Here is a 15,690-nt window from a genome sequence, read left to right as displayed (position 1 = left end):
TTCCAGCTCTGTGAAATATATCAATGGTATTTTGATAGGGATTGCATTTAATGTGTAGATTGCTCTAGGTAGCAGAGACATTTTAACAATATTTATTCTTCCAATCCATGAGCATGGAATGTTTTTCCATTTCTTTGTGTCTTCTTCAATTCTTTCATATGTTTTGTAGTTTCTCGAGTATAGGTCCTTTACATCTTTGGCGAGGTTTATCCCTAGGTATCTTATGGTTTTTGGTGCTATTGTAAATGGAATCAACTCCTTAATTTCTCTGTCTTCTGTCTCATTCTTGGTGTATAGAAATGCAACTGATTTCTGTGCATTTATTTAAATCCTGCCACGTTGCTGAATTGCTGTATGAGTTCTAGTGATTTGGGGTTGGAGTCTTTTGGGTTTTCCACATAAAGTATCAGTCATCTGCAAAGAGCATTTGACTTCTTGCTTGCTTATTTGAATGCCTTTTATTTCTTTTTGTTGTCTGACTGCTGAGGCTAGGATTTCTAGCACTATGTTGAACAAAAGTGGTGAGAGTGGGCATCCCTGTCATGTTCCTGACCTTAGGGGAAAAGCTCTCAGTTTTTCCCCATTGAGAGTGATATTCACTGTGGGCTTTTTGTAGATGGCTTTTATGATATTGAGGTATAGTCCCTCTATCCCTACACTGTGGAGAGTTTTAATCAGGAAATGATGCTGTATTTTGTCAAATGCTTTTTCTGTATCAATTGAGAAGATTGTATGGTTCTTGTCCTTTCTTTTATTAATGTCATGTATCACATTGAGTTATGAATGTTGAACCAACCTTGCAGCCCAGGATTAATCCCACTAGGCCATGGTGAATAATCCTTTTAATGTACCATTGGATCCTCTTGGCTAGGATCTCGTTGAGTATTTTGGCATCCATGTTCATTAGGATATTGGTTTATAATTCTCATTTTTGATGAGATCTTTGTCTGGTTTGGGATCAAGGTAATGCTGGTCTCATAGAAGGAGTTTGGAAGTTTTCCTTCTGTTTCTGTTTTTTTAAAAAGCTTCAGGAGAATAAGTGTGATTTCTTCTTGAAACGTTTGGTAGAATTCCCCATGAAGCCATCTGTCTCTGGACTCTTGTTTGTTGGGAGATTTTTTTATTACCATTTCAATTTCATTGCTTATTATTGGTCTGTTCAGATTTTCTATTTCTTCTTGTTTCAGTTTTGGTACTTTATAGTTTTTCAGGAATGCATCCCTTTCTTCCAGATTGCACAATTCTTTGGCATATATTTGTTCATAATATGTTCTTGAAATTGTTTGTATATCCTTGGTGTTGGTCGTGATCTCTCCCCTTTCATTCATGATTTAATATTAATTTGGTTTCTTTCTCTCTTCTATTTGATAAGTCTGGCTAGGGGTTTATTGATCTTACTAATTCTTTCAAAGAACCAGCTTCTAGTTTCATTGATCTGTTCTATTATTCTAATTTCTATTTCATTGATTTCTGCTCTATTCTTTATCATTTCTCTTCTCCTGCTTGAATTAGGCTTTATTTGCTGTTCTTTCTCCAGATCCTTTAGGTGTAAGCTTAGTTTGTGTATTTGAGACTTTTCTAATTTTCTGAGAGAGACTTGTATTGCTATGTACTTCCCTCTTAGGACAGCCTTTGCTTCTTAATTAGTTGATATAATTGGCTGCTCCTAAATTAGGGGCATAAATATTTATAATTATTAGATCTTCTTGTTGGTTAGACCCTTTAGTATGCTATAGTGTCTCTCTCCATCCCCTATTACAGTCTTTGGTTTAGAATCTAATTTGTCTGGGGTGCCTGGGTGGCTCAGTCATTAAGCATCTGCCCTCGTCTCAGGGTGTGATCCCAGTGTTCTGGGATCGAGCCCCACATCAGGCTCCTCCGCTGGAAGCCTGCTTCTTTCTCTCCCATTCCCCCTGCTTGTGTTCCGTCTCTCACTGGCTGTCTCTATCTTTGTCAAATAAATAAATAAAATCTTTTAAAAAAATAGCATCTAATTTGTCTGATATGAGGACTGCTACCCAAGCTTTCTTTTGTGGTCCATTAGCATGATAAATGGTTCTCCACCCCCACACTTTCACTCTGGAGGTGTCCTTAAGTCCAAAGTGAGTCTCTTGTAGACAGCATATGGATGGGTCTTGCTTTTTTATTCAATCTGATACCCTGTGTCTTTTGATTGGAGCATTTAGCCCATTTACAGTCAGAGTAACTATTGAAAGATATGAATTTAGTGCCATTGTATTACCTGTAAAGTCCCTGTTTCTGTAGATTGCCTCTGTTTCTTTCTGGTCTATGTTACTTTTGGGCTCTCTCTTCACTCACAAGAGCCCTCTTAATATTTCTTGCAGGGCTATTTTAATGATCACATATTCTTTCAGTTTCTGTCTGCCTGGAAGCTCTTTATCTCTCCTTCCATTCTGAATGACATCTTTGCTGGATCAAGTATTCTTGGCTGCCTGTTTTTCTCAATTAGTATCCTGAATATATCACGCCAATCCTTTCACCTGACAGTCTCTGTGGATAGTTCTGATGACAGTCTAATATTCCTAACCTGGTAGGTTAGGAACCTCTTGTCTTGAGCTGCTTTCAGGATTTTCTTCTTATCTCTGAAATTTGCAAGCTTCACTACTATATGTTGAGGTGTTGATCTATTTTTATTGATTTTGGGAGGGGTCCTCTCTACATCTTGAATATGAATGCCTGTTTCCTTCCCAGATTAGGAAAATTCTAACCTATGATTTGCTCAAATATACCTTCTGTCCTCTCTCTCTTTCTTCTCCCTCAGGGACTCCAATAATTCTAATATTGTTCCATTTTATGGCATCGCTGATTTCTTGAAGCCTCCCCTTATGATCCATTAGTTGTTTTTTCTCTCTTTTCCTTAGCTTCCTTCCTTTCCATCAACTTGTCTTCTGTGTCACTTACTCTCTTTTCTGCCTCATTTACCCTAGCTTTTAGAGCATCCAATTTAGACTGCACCTCAGTTAGAGTATTTTTAATTTGGCCTGATTAGATTTCATTTCTGCACTGAGAGATTCTCTAGTGTCATTAATGCTTTCTTCAAGCACAGGTAGTAACTTTATAATTGTTATCCTGGATTCCAGCTCCCACATTTTACTTATATCCATATCAATTAGATCTGTGGCAGAGAATATTAATCTGGTTCTTTCTTTTGTTGTGAATTCCTTCTTCTAGTCATTTTGCTCAAAAAAAAAAGAGATGAATGAGAGAACAAAATAAAAAATATCAACCACAACCCAAGCAAAATACATACTAGACAAATACTAAGAGATCAGAAACAAACAAACAAACAAAGGTGGGGTGGAAAGAGAGACTATAATCTCCCGGGTGGACAAAACAGGGTGATCCACTTGGTCCTGGGTGTATTTTTGTTTGTTTGTTAGAAGACACTAAATCTCAAAATTGTAAAGAAAGCAAAACTTATATACATACCAAAAATAAAATTGAATACAGTGAAAGGAAGCCAAAAAGGAATATATCTATCAAATGTAAATATAAGAAATGAAAGTTAAAAAAAGACTTAAAAACAGAGTTAATAAAATAAAAAACAGTTGAAAAGGAAAAAAAAGGAAAATTTTTAACTGGAAGATAAATGAACCATGAGAAAAAAACCGGAATTCTATATATTTTTTTCTCCTATCCCTGGAATTTTGTAGTCCTGTGTTCTCTGTAAACTTGGTGTTCCCCTGTTGTTTCAGCTGGTCTTCTGGGGGAGGAGCCTGCAGCGCTGATTCTCATGTGTCTTTGCCTGGATGGATTGGCACCACTCCTAGTCAGGGAGCCGGGCTCAGTGTGAGCTGCTGCGGGTTGCTCCCTGCAGGCCTTCTCCACCTCTATAGAGGATGAAAACAAAAATGGCTGTGCCCTGATCTCAAGCCCCAGAGCTGAGAGACTGTGGGCCTCCCTTTTCAGCAAACCCTCAGGGACAAGTGGTCTTCACTTTTGTGTGTACCAGACTCTGCAAACTCCTATGGTGCACACCTGCACTAATCCTCCCAGGGGAAAGCAGAGGATCCCTGCATATCTGCTCTTTGCAGGGCCCCCACGCAGACAGCTGTCACTGGATTGTGCTCTGGTTCCTGGTTTATGGCGTACCAAGCTAAGAGCTCCCTCCCAGGCTTGCTCACCCTCACTATTTTACCTGCTCCAATGCCTGGGAACTATGCTGGCTCAACCACCCCATTCTTTCTGTGACCCTGGGGATCCTGAGGCCACACTGTCCCACGTAAGATTCTGCCCCACTTTGCCACCTGAGCACCTTTCAGGCAGGGACTTCTCTCACTGGAGCAGGTTTCTAAGAGTTCTGATATTGCATTCCGGGCTCTATCACTTTCTGGTAGCTGGCTTATGGAGGCTCCCTCCTCTGCTGACTATCTTCTGATATATCCCCTCAGATTCATTTCTCCACACCTCTTACCTTGCAAAAAGTGGTATTTTTTCTACTTGTAGAATTCCAGCAATTCTTTTCTGACATCTCAGGTTGAATTCATAGGTGTTCATCATGATTTGAGAGTTATCTATCTAAATTCAGGGAACCAGATGAAACAAGGTCCCCTATTCTTCCACCATCTTGCCTCCCTTCACTCCATAGGATTTAAACAAGACCCAGAGACTTGTAATATTCAAAACAATTGGAAAATAATCCAAAATTATTCAGTATACACAGAACAACAAATCTTCAACTTCTAGGAAAACAATCAACAGATGCCGATACTGAGAAGACATAGATGCTGGGTTATATGACAAAGAATTTAAGGCAGATATAAAAATGCTTAAATAGCCATTGAAAACACTCATAAAATATATGGAGTAATAGAAAGTCTTAGCAAAAAAAAAAGAAAATATAAAGAACAGTAAATGGGAATTTTAGAACTGAACTAGAGTCATCAAAATAAATAACGGTTGGATGGTCTCAGTGGCAGAATGGAGACGGCAAAGCAGAGGTAGTAGACTTCAATTTGGTTAGCAAAAATGATCCAATCTTTGCAAAAGACAGAAAATATTTGGAAACAATTAACAAAACATTGGTAATCTATGAGACAATAACAAAAGACTGGCATTTCTGACACCAGAGTCCTGGTAGGAAAGAAAGAGAAGTGTGTAATATTTTAAAAAATATATTGGAAGAAATAATTAAAAACTTCCTAAGTTTGGTAAAAGCCATAAGATATATATTAGATATAAAAGATAACAGATTCAAGAAGCTGAGACAACTCCAAACAATATTAATCCTCCCCAAACAATCCACAACCAGAGAAAATAATGAAAATTAAATAGGAAATATGGAAAACAGCCAGACAAAAACAACAAATAAACTATAGACCCATGATCTGAATTGCTGCAGATTGCTCATTGGAAACTATGGAGGCCAGAAAGAAGGGGAACATTTATACAGTGCTTTAAAAAGAAAAAAAAAAAGGCACAATTTTATGTCCAGTGAAACTATCCTTAAGGAATGATGTCAGGTAAAAATATTCTCAGATGAGTGAAAACTAAGAGAAGTGGTATCCAGAAGGACTTCACTGAAAGAATTGTTAAAGGAAGTTCTTCAGATACAAGGAAAACAGCACCAGAGGAAAACTGTAAAATCAGAAGGGAAGCAAGGGAACAAAAATAGTAAACATCTATGTAATAGTAGTAGATTATCTTTCTTCTACTAAGTTTTAAGAATTCTCTTGATCAAGGAGAGAGTTGAGGGAAATTAATACATACTTTAATTAAATCAAAATCAAAATACAATGGTAAGATGTGTGTAATGCAGCTCAAGGAGTGCTTCAATGGTCATATTAGAAAATGAGAAAATGCTCAAATTAACAGCAAATTTCAACCTTAAGAAAACAGAAAAAGAATAGGAAAGGAATCCAAATCATGTCGATGAATGAAAATAATAAAGAACAGTAATCAATGAAATTGAAAAGAGAGAAACAATATAGAAAAATCAAGGAAACCAAACATTAGTTCTTTGAAAATAATTAATGAAGTAATAAGCCTTTAACAATATTGACAAAGAAAACTAAAGGGAAGATAGAGCTTAGAAATATCAAGAACAGGGGCGCCTGGATGGCACAGCGGTTAAGCGCCTGCCTTCGGCTCAGGGCGTGATCCCGGCGTTCTGGGATCGAGCCCCACATCAGGCTCCTCCGCTATGAGCCTGCTTCTTCCTCTCCCACTCCCCCTGCTTGTGTTCCCTCTCTCGCTGGCTGTCTCTATCTCTGCCAAATAAATAAATAAAATCTTTAAAAAAAAAATATCAAGAACAAAATATCAGAAGTGAAAGATGTCAGCTTTCACCATTTTTATTGAACATTTTACTGAAGGTTTTGGACAAAAAAGCAAAAAAAGAAAAAGATTGATAAGGAAGGAGCAAAACTCTGTTTATTTGAAACATAATGTTGCCATAAAAATGCCTTCAGAATCAGCCAAAACAAAATAAAACTTACTTGAAAGGCACTAGTAAGAAAAATTAACAAGAGGACACCAAAGAAGTTGCTAAAGTCATACAGACAAACTGTATTTGGAGCTGATGTCTTTGAGAGATCAGACTTGCACTGAGATTCTAAAAACTCTGACGTTGGTAAATCTTCACAAGAAGGACAGGTGGAGGGAGCTCTATAAAAGCTTATGTCAGATGTGTTCGCTGAAGGATGCCAGGAATTGTGGTATTTCTTAATTCTATGCCAAAAGATACACATTTTCCATTTCTAAGAGTTGGGGAGGTTTAAAAAAAAAATCTAACCAGATTCCATCTTAAAACTGGACGTTTGGTGAGATAATACATAAATTCAATGATTCCCTTCTTCTAGATCCCAAACCTTACCCTGTAGATAAGGAATAGACTATGGGCTTACTTCAAGGGATTTATGAGCTTGCTCAGGCAAAGAACCTAAATAGTTGACTGACTAAATAATATATGTTGCATATTTGTACTGTTATCATTTTTTTAAAGATTTTATTTATTTATTTGACACAGAAAGACAGCGAAAGAAGGAACACAAGCAAGGGGAATGTGAGAGGGAGAAGCAGGCTTCCCACCGAGCAGGGAGCCCGATGCGGGGCTGGATCCCAGGACCCTGGGATCATGACCTGAGCCGAAGGCAGACGCTTAACAGCCGAGCCACCCAGGCGCCCCTAAATCTGAGTATTTAATGTATTTGATGACTTCCTATAGAGCTCCAGTAAGCCTGACACCGTGGGGATAGTAGATGAGTAGATCAGGGAGCCAAAAATGTAATAAAAACCTGTAAGAGAGAAAGAGCGGAAGTCAGCTTGAAACCATGAAGCAAAAGCAGCCTTGCCCTTATTCATGCCAGAGCGCAGACACAGATAAAGCAGCTGCAGAGTCAACGGGCCACACAGTAGCACTTTGAGGGACTGATGCTTCCTTCACGGTCGCACCCTAGATTTACTCCTCCCATCTACGACTCAGGGCGCCGAATTGCTAATCTGGTCTGGCCACAGGATAGCCCCTAGTCTCCTGTTAATCCCTGCTTCTCCCAAGCCCTCCTCAACAACAGTACCCAATTTAGAACCGGGCCTGGCTTCCCACAGACCTGGCTCAGAGTTCTTCAGATGGAAACCAACCCGTATGGATGATGCTTGCTTCCTTCCTGTTGTCAAGTGTAATGCACACCGTTTACTCGTGAGTGCCCTCCCTCGTTGCAAATCAGTAAATCTGATTCTTTTCAGAACACAGGTTACACCTGGCCATCTAAGCTCAAACAGAGCATAAAACATCTACATAGAGCAAAATATATGTGGCCAAGTAATTTTGACCAAATTGTCTAGATAATACAAAGTAGAAAGGATAGTCTTTTCAACAAGGCGTGCTGTAAAAACACAACAAAACACAGCTATCTTTTCAGAAAAAAAAAAAAATAAGCCTCAACATTACATCAAAAATTAATTCGAGTTGGATCATAGACCTAAATATAAAAGCTACAGGAAAGGACCTTTGCAGTTCTAAGGCAGGCAAAGATTTCTTAGGGCACAAAAACCAAAAGAACTAACAATCAAGGGGGAAAAAATATAGTGACCATTTGTTCTTTTTTTAGATAACACTTCTTATAACTGCCTACTCTGACTCTTGTAACCCTAATGCTTTAACAGGGTGCCAAGAGTCCCCCCCCCCAAAAAAAAAAGTTGATTCCAAATGCCTCCTGAGGCTTATTTCATGCCACAGTTGAAAATGGCAGGAGGAGGAATACTCAGCCAGGAGAGAGAAGGAATTCCTGCCATTTGCAACAGCATGGGTGGAGCCTGAGGACATTATGCCAGGAAAGAGCCCGACAGACAAGTACTGTGTGGTGTCATTTATATGTGGAATCTTTTTTTTTTTAATTTTTTATTATGTTATGTGAGTCACCATACAGTACATCATTAGTTTTTGATGTAGTGTTCCATGATTCACTGTTCGCGTATAACATATTTTTTAAAAAGTCAAACTAATAAAAACAGAGAGTGGAAAAGTGGTTTCCAGGGGTGGAAGGGAATGGGCAGTAAAAGGAAGAGGGAGAGGTTAGTAAAAGGGTATAAACATTCAGCTCTAAGATGAAAGAGGTCTGAGGATCTAATGCAAAACACGATGGCTATCTAGAGGTGAGAGCACAGTATTGTATAATTAAAATTTGCTAGGAGAGCAGAACTTAAATGTTTTCATCAAGGAAAAAAAGATAAATATGAGAGGTGACGGGTGTGTTAATTAACAGGCTGGGAGGGGTCCTTTCACAATATATACTTGTATCAAATCACCACGATGTACATTTTAAATATCTTACAGTTTTATATGCCAATTATACTTCAATAAAGATGAACTTAAGAAAGAAAAATATATATAATGACAATTGGAATTCCTCAAAAGTAAACATTTTTGCTTTTTAAAAAGACACTATAAAGGAAAGCGGAAAGAAATGTCACAGGATGTAGTAACCGTGGGAAGAATTATTTAGAGTTTCTAAAGGAGATCGGGTGATAAGACAGGCAGTTCCTAGAAGACTGAATGCACTGAGGACAGATCATTGTTGTCAGGTGGAAGCCTCTGAAACGGCAGACGTCTGTGCACTGCACCGCCCGTGGGAGAGTTAACTCAGAAGTGAGATGCAGGCGACAGGTGTGGGTGAGGCACTGTGGCAGAACACAAAGATGGGAACCATTGCCAGCTAGGGAGGCGAGAGCAGCTCTGAGGAGGAGGAGGAGGAGGAGGAGGAGAAACTACTTCTGGCAAAACTGGGAAGGAAGGAACTAGACCCTGGCCCCTCCACCATGAGCCCCTCTCTCTGCCCTACATTGCAAGGCACTTCTTTGCATCTCTAAGCCTCCTTCCTTATCTTTCATATTTTCTCTCCCTTTCCTGTATTTCTTTCTTTCTTGGACCACTTTGCTTGCTCACTTCTCTTGTCTACATTCCTGGTCCTTACGTGGTAATAACATAGGAAAAGCAGTAGGTTAGTATCTTTGTTTTTAATATATGTGATTCCTACTCTCTTTTCTAACTATAGTTACTATGCAACAAAGAGTTTCTATTCCCCCCTCCAAACAATCTGTAGTTACTTTCTGTATATTTTTCTCCAATTCTGTGGTCTAATTTTTTTTCAGCAAAAGCTTTATTTTTGTATTTTATTTTTTATTATGCTCAGTTAGCCAACATATAAGAGTGGCTGTACAGCTTGCATTCCTACCAACAGTGTAAGAGGGTCCCCCTTTCTCTTCATCATCACCAACACTTTTTGTTTCCCGTCTTGTTAATTTTGGTCACTCTAACCGGTGTAAGGTGGTATCTCATTGTGGGTTTTTTTTTTTTTAATTGCTTGGGTTTGTTTTTTTTTTTAATTTTTTTTATTATATTATGTTAGTCACCATACAGTACACCCCTGGTTTCCGATGTGAAGTTCGATGATTCACTAGTTGCGTGTAACACCCAGTGCCCCGTGCAGTATCTCATTGTGGTTTGATTTGCATTTCCCTGATGGCTAGTGCTGTGGGGCATCTTTTCATGTGGCTGTTGACCATTCGTGTCTCTTCTTTGGAGAAATGTCTGTTCATGTATTCTGCCCATTTCTCAACTAGATTCTTTGTGTTTTGGGCGGTGAGTTTGAGAAGTTCTTTATAGATCTTGGATACCAGCCCTTTATCTGTAGTGTCATTTACAAATATCTTCTCCCATTCTGTGGGTTGCCTCTTAGTTTTGTTGACTGTTTCCTTTGCTGTGCAGAAGCTTTTTATCTTGATGAAGTCCCAAGTTCATTTTTGCTTTTGGTTCTCTTGTCTTTAGAGACGTGTCTTGAAAGAAGTTATTGTGGCTGATGTGGAAGAAGTTGCTGCCTGTGTTCTCCTCTAGGATTTTGATGGATTCCTGTCTCACACTGAGGTCTTTCTTCATTTTGAGTTTATCTTTGTTTTAGATAAATGTTTCCTGAATTCTAAGTACCCTATAAAATAGTAACTTGTCATGTGGGCTTATTTCTAGAAACATTGTTTTAGGATATTCCATTTTTTTGGACACAATAAGGAATATAAGCTGGGATTGAGAAACTATGACTATCTTCCTTCCAACATGAAGATAAATTGTCATTGACCCAAGCAACTGGGGGAAAAAAGCAAACGTAATTGCCAGCAGAACCAGAGATAAAACATCATTTCATCATGATTCACATAACTCTGTCAAAAGCAGTGTAATGTGAACTCAGTGCATTGATTATGATGCTTTATTAAGAAGAACCTAATAAAGAAAGAAAAGCCAAATGCATGACTTAAGTCATAAGAAGTGGAATATAATAAACATATATGAGGAGGATTCAGATAAAGGCTTTCACATTCCTCAACACATAAGTGGTAATACACAAAGGAAGGAAAGCACTAGAAGGTGATGTCCACCAAGCACATATTGCATGAAAGAGTGGCACCATATTTTGAATGAAGGATTCAGGAATGGACATTATCACTAAGAAGAAAATATCTAAAAACAGCAACATCCACATCTCTTGCACAGGATTAACTAAACTAAATCTCAAGAATATATACACTTAGAATTGAGTGCATCGACTGTTCACTATCTGTCCCAACACTGCAATCAACTTGTAAGTTGAGGGTCACTGCCAACAGCTGGCTAGTGAAAAGTTAACTTCTGCTATAAGAACATTGGTTACAGATGAGCGAAAGTTACATATCAAAAGAGGGAATCGGCGGCTGCCACCTTCTCCCCATGGCCTTCCCAGCCCCTTTGATGTCCTTATTCCTCAGTGTGTAAATTACAGGGTTTAGCATGGGGGTAACAACACTGTACAATACAGAGATTAGTCTGTCTTTCTCCAGTGAGTAAGATGAGATGGGCCGCACGTATGTGAAGATGGCGCTGCCGTAGTAGAGAAGGACAATGACCAGGTGTGAGGCACAGGTCGAAAAGGCCTTTTGCCTCCCCTCTGAGGACCGGATTCTCAAGATGGTAGAGATAATAGACAGGTAGGAAAGGACGATGCCCAGGAAAGGAGCCCACCCAATGAAGACCCCAATGGAGAGCAATGCCAACTCATTGACAGAAGTGTCCCCACAAGACAACAGCAGCAAAGGGGGGATGTCACAGAAGAAATAGTGAATCTGGTTGTTGCCACAGAAGGGCAGGCGGAAGGTCAGTGCTGTGTGCACCACTGAGTTGAGGAAACCCCCAGTCCAGCACGAGGCAGCTAACCGGCCATACAGGGCCCTGTTCATAATCACCGAGTACCTGAGGGGTTTACAGATTGCAATGTAACGGTCATATGCCATGGCTGCCAGGAGGAAACACTCTGATCCTACAAAGAAAATGAATGCAAAGAGTTGAGCCACACATCCGCCATAGGAAATGCTCTTCTTCTCTGACAGGAGATGCGCCATCATCTGGGGGACGTTGGTGGTGGTGTAGCAGATGTCAAGAAAGGCCAAATTCCTCAGAAAATGGTACATGGGAGTGTGTAGATGGGGGTCAGCCATGGTCACCAAGATAATGAAGAGATTTCCTCCCAGACCACAGATATAGGTCATAAGGAATACTGTGAAGAGTGGGACTTGCAAATCATTGAGGTTGGCGAATCCCAAGATGATGAATTCAGATAGAGCTGTTTGATTCTTTCCTTCCATGATGCTGCCTGCTTTCCTTCTGGGGATAGGGCAAAGAGAAACCCAGATGACCATAATCCTATGCTGCAATAGCAATGGTCTGCAAAACAAGGGAGCAAGCGTTACAGAGGACGATCGTTACCGTCCACATCAGATTCCAACCCAGAAGGGCAGCATCCTCCAGAGCTCATACCTACCGCCGAACACAGACATAAGTGTATCCAGTGTTTCACTTGTAAATAAAATCTCAAACATACACAATACAGACAGGATGTAATTAGAGAAAATCACAAGAGGGCACACTACATCCTGCAAGTTCCGTGTTAATAATGACTGGGTCAGTTCCATCTGCATCGTCCTGGGGATATGTGAACATGAGTTGCAGAACACAGACTGTGCAAGAATCTCTGAGCAAAAAATCCTTAATATCTCCACCAATGAAAGAAAACCTCTACTAATGATTTGGTGTACATCCTTCTAATCGATTTCCCAGCATAAATATTTAAAAGAAGGCTCAGAAAGTACACATTCTAACCTGTTTTTTCCTCAAGCACCATGTGATAATTTCTCATGGCCATAAGTATTCTCCTAGAACACGATAGTTGGGCTATGTACAGACTTCATATGAATACAGCAAACTTTTCATATATCCCTTATTAATGGATATTTGTATTGTTTTCTTTAATCTGTTATGACAAGCTTCAGTAATAAGCATACTGAATTAGAAACCCTGAATTTTGAGTTAGGTTACTTGTATTTTAATAAACTTTTCAAGACACTCATCCCAATGAATTAGAGACCCAATGCTCTGGAAGCTTGAAAAGCCATTTGGCTAATGCAGGATTCAGTGTCTGTGTGGGTAGTCACCATGGGTGCCGTGTGGAGGAGGACTCACAATTTCAGAGCACTTTCTAACCAGATTCTCACTAACTCCGTCCCGTTTCAGAAGTCCCTGAGATGAGGCATTGAGTAATGTTGCCATTCCAATTTCTAGTGGAAAACACTGAGTCTCGGTGAAATAAACGTTTAACAGAGTTATGTAGCCACTGGGTGAAACAAAAAAGATACTTTTATCTCTCCCAAATTAATAGACTTTCAACTGGGTGTCTAAAAATTTAGTTTTCCTTAACTGATGGCAACAGAATGCTCTTTAAAAATACTTTCAATACGGTTTATATTCATACAATTGGATTATTTTAGTTTCAAACTTTTTATGGCTTGTATTTCTATTAATGGCAATTAGGCTATGTCTGTAGCATCTTGATAGTTAAATCTAACTGTTACTAAACATCTGGTCTTTTACTTGAATATGTTTATTTGAACACTTTATTCTCCGTATAGTTGTTATTTCCTGGCCTGGATGTAAATTAATTTGAATTTTCATGTCTGTGTCATTAAAAGAATATTGCTCTAGACTTTAAGTCAGTTAATAAAAATGCTTGATAAAATTAAAATGGTTATACAAAGAATCCCTTAGTTCAAAATGCTCAAGTTCCAATTCAAGAAGAAGGAACTGTGCAGTTTGATATCTGAAGCAAATTATAGGAGCTAAAGAGAGAACTAAAACTTTTTCGAAATGAGGGTGCGTACTGGGTCTCTACTCAAATAGCACTTCCTTGACTGCTCTGCCCTGTGCCCACGTGTGCATCTGAACCCTAAATTCAGAAGGGTGAGAGAACACGCCAGATAATGGTTTAGATTCTCTTGGTGTATATTTCACATTACCAGAAACAAATGAATTCTCCAGGACAACTGTATTTCCATCAACAAAAGAATCCCCAAACCCTGGTCATTCCTAAACTCTGCTTACACTTTTAGTTTTTAGCCCTTCCTCCTACTTCTGAGGATAAATTAGACCAATCCACTAGGCTAACCCATCCTGCTCATTTTATTCAAACGTATTTCGTGAAACTTCTCTTTGCTAGACATGTTGATTTGTGCTAAAAATAAAATGACAGACAAAGCAGAATTTGACAGTACATTCAGAGAATGCACATTGGGGGTTGTAAATTTACCAAATAGTTTTTTCGTATAGTAAAAACTGTAATAATTGCTTTAAAGGAAAGCAACATAGGGCCCACCCTGTTTTGGAGAAGTCATCAATAGCTTCCTTGAGAAAATGTGAATTGAAATCTCAAGCATGAACAGAGGTTAAGTAGGTGAAGGTGAGTTGGGTGTGAGGAACCTTCACAGGAAGAAGAGCAGGTGCAGGTTTTGGAGGCTAGAGGCAGCATGAGGCTAGGAAGCCCAGGAGGCTGGAATGAGAGGGAAGGACAAAGGGTGCTCTGGTGGGGTCGGAGTCCTTTGGGATCCAAGAGTAACAACAGGACGATATTTCTGGGACCTGAGAAATGCTCTAGAAAGGCCCTTCCGGCCACTATATGGACAATGGAATGGAAGGCATAGCAGTGGACAGAACAAGCCACCAAGTTCATCCAGACAGGGCATGATGGCATTTCAGACTAGGGTGGTGAGGTCTGAGTCAGAGGAAATGGAGGCAGTGGAGGGACAGGTAGTAGGAGACATAGTTTTTACAGTCTTAGTAGGAGGTGGGAAGAGGGTGGATTAGGGATAATAATCATAACTGACATACATGGTGTGATCATTCTGCAAGCCTTAGAACAGCCCATTCTCGCACCAAAACACACAAGCCTATGAAACAGCATATCATACCCATATTACAATAAACTTTTTTAAAATAAGCTTCAGAGAAATTAAATAATTTGCCAAAAATTACACAGCTCTGACATGGTGACACCAATTTCTACATTTTAGTTTGTGACGTTGATGGCGCACTGTGCTGACCTACGTCCCTGGTTTAAGCAGCTACGTGATTGACATGGTGAGTCACGAAAACAGGGAAAGCTGGAAGGGGCCCAGCTCCAGGAGAGGATGGTGGGTTCAGTGTTAGCCGTGTTACGTTTGAGGCATTTTTGAGATACCCGAGAAAAGATGTCAGATAAATATTTGGTATTTGGACCCGAGCAGAGAGGCCGTCCTCCTAGAGATGCAAGCTGGTAACACATCAGCGTGGAAACGGTTTGTTTCACGGAGCCCTGTGCTGGCAGCCACACCTCCTTCCTCGGGGTCTCCCACTCTTTCACTTTCTCCCGGGTATCTCTTCATGCTGTGGCCTTGTCCCCTGGGCCCCCACTCTTGTCTGCCCCACAATTGTCCTGCTCACATCCACCACACTTTCCCCGTGTTCCCGCTGCCCGTGAGCTGCCACACGCTGGCCGGATGACATAGGTTACCCTGTGCTCCTGCTGACCCCTGTCTGCCCCCAAACTAGAGTATCTTTTCCTTTGTTTTTCAGGATCATTTGTATCCACTCAACCTGGATGTCTTTCTTCCTCTCCCCATTTCTACCTGTCGATCTTCATTGTTTCAAAGCTCAGCCTCAATGATACAGTTTCCTTCAACTGAAACTTACGTTTCTTCCTTCCTGGAAACTGCAGAGCTCCACTGCACCGCTCAGCACTTGTATTTGTGCAATTTACACCTCTTTGCCCATAATCCTTGAGGATACTTGTCCTGTCTTACTCATCTATTTCCTAGTAGATCTCTTAGAGACACAATGGTTTA

The 15,690-nt window shown here is 39.9% G+C and overlaps 1 protein-coding gene across 1 annotated transcript; it reads right to left on the bottom strand.

Moving 5' to 3' along the window:
* Positions 1–10,367: 10,367 nt before the first annotated feature.
* On the bottom strand, positions 10,368–12,597 carry LOC103679352 (olfactory receptor 5V1). Its single transcript, XM_008708862.2, has one exon. It carries the CDS (start codon positions 12,178–12,180, stop codon positions 11,173–11,175), a length of 1,008 nt encoding a protein of 335 aa, XP_008707084.1. The 5' UTR covers positions 12,181–12,597; the 3' UTR covers positions 10,368–11,172.
* Between the last annotated feature and the right edge of the window lie 3,093 nt (positions 12,598–15,690).

This window comes from Ursus maritimus, unplaced genomic scaffold, assembly GCF_017311325.1.
Source record: "Ursus maritimus isolate PB19 unplaced genomic scaffold, ASM1731132v1 scaffold_28, whole genome shotgun sequence".
NCBI classification, from domain to species: domain Eukaryota; kingdom Metazoa; phylum Chordata; class Mammalia; order Carnivora; family Ursidae; genus Ursus; species Ursus maritimus.
Note: the sequence above shows the minus strand (reverse complement) of the source record. Positions and strands in the feature narration are given on the sequence as shown.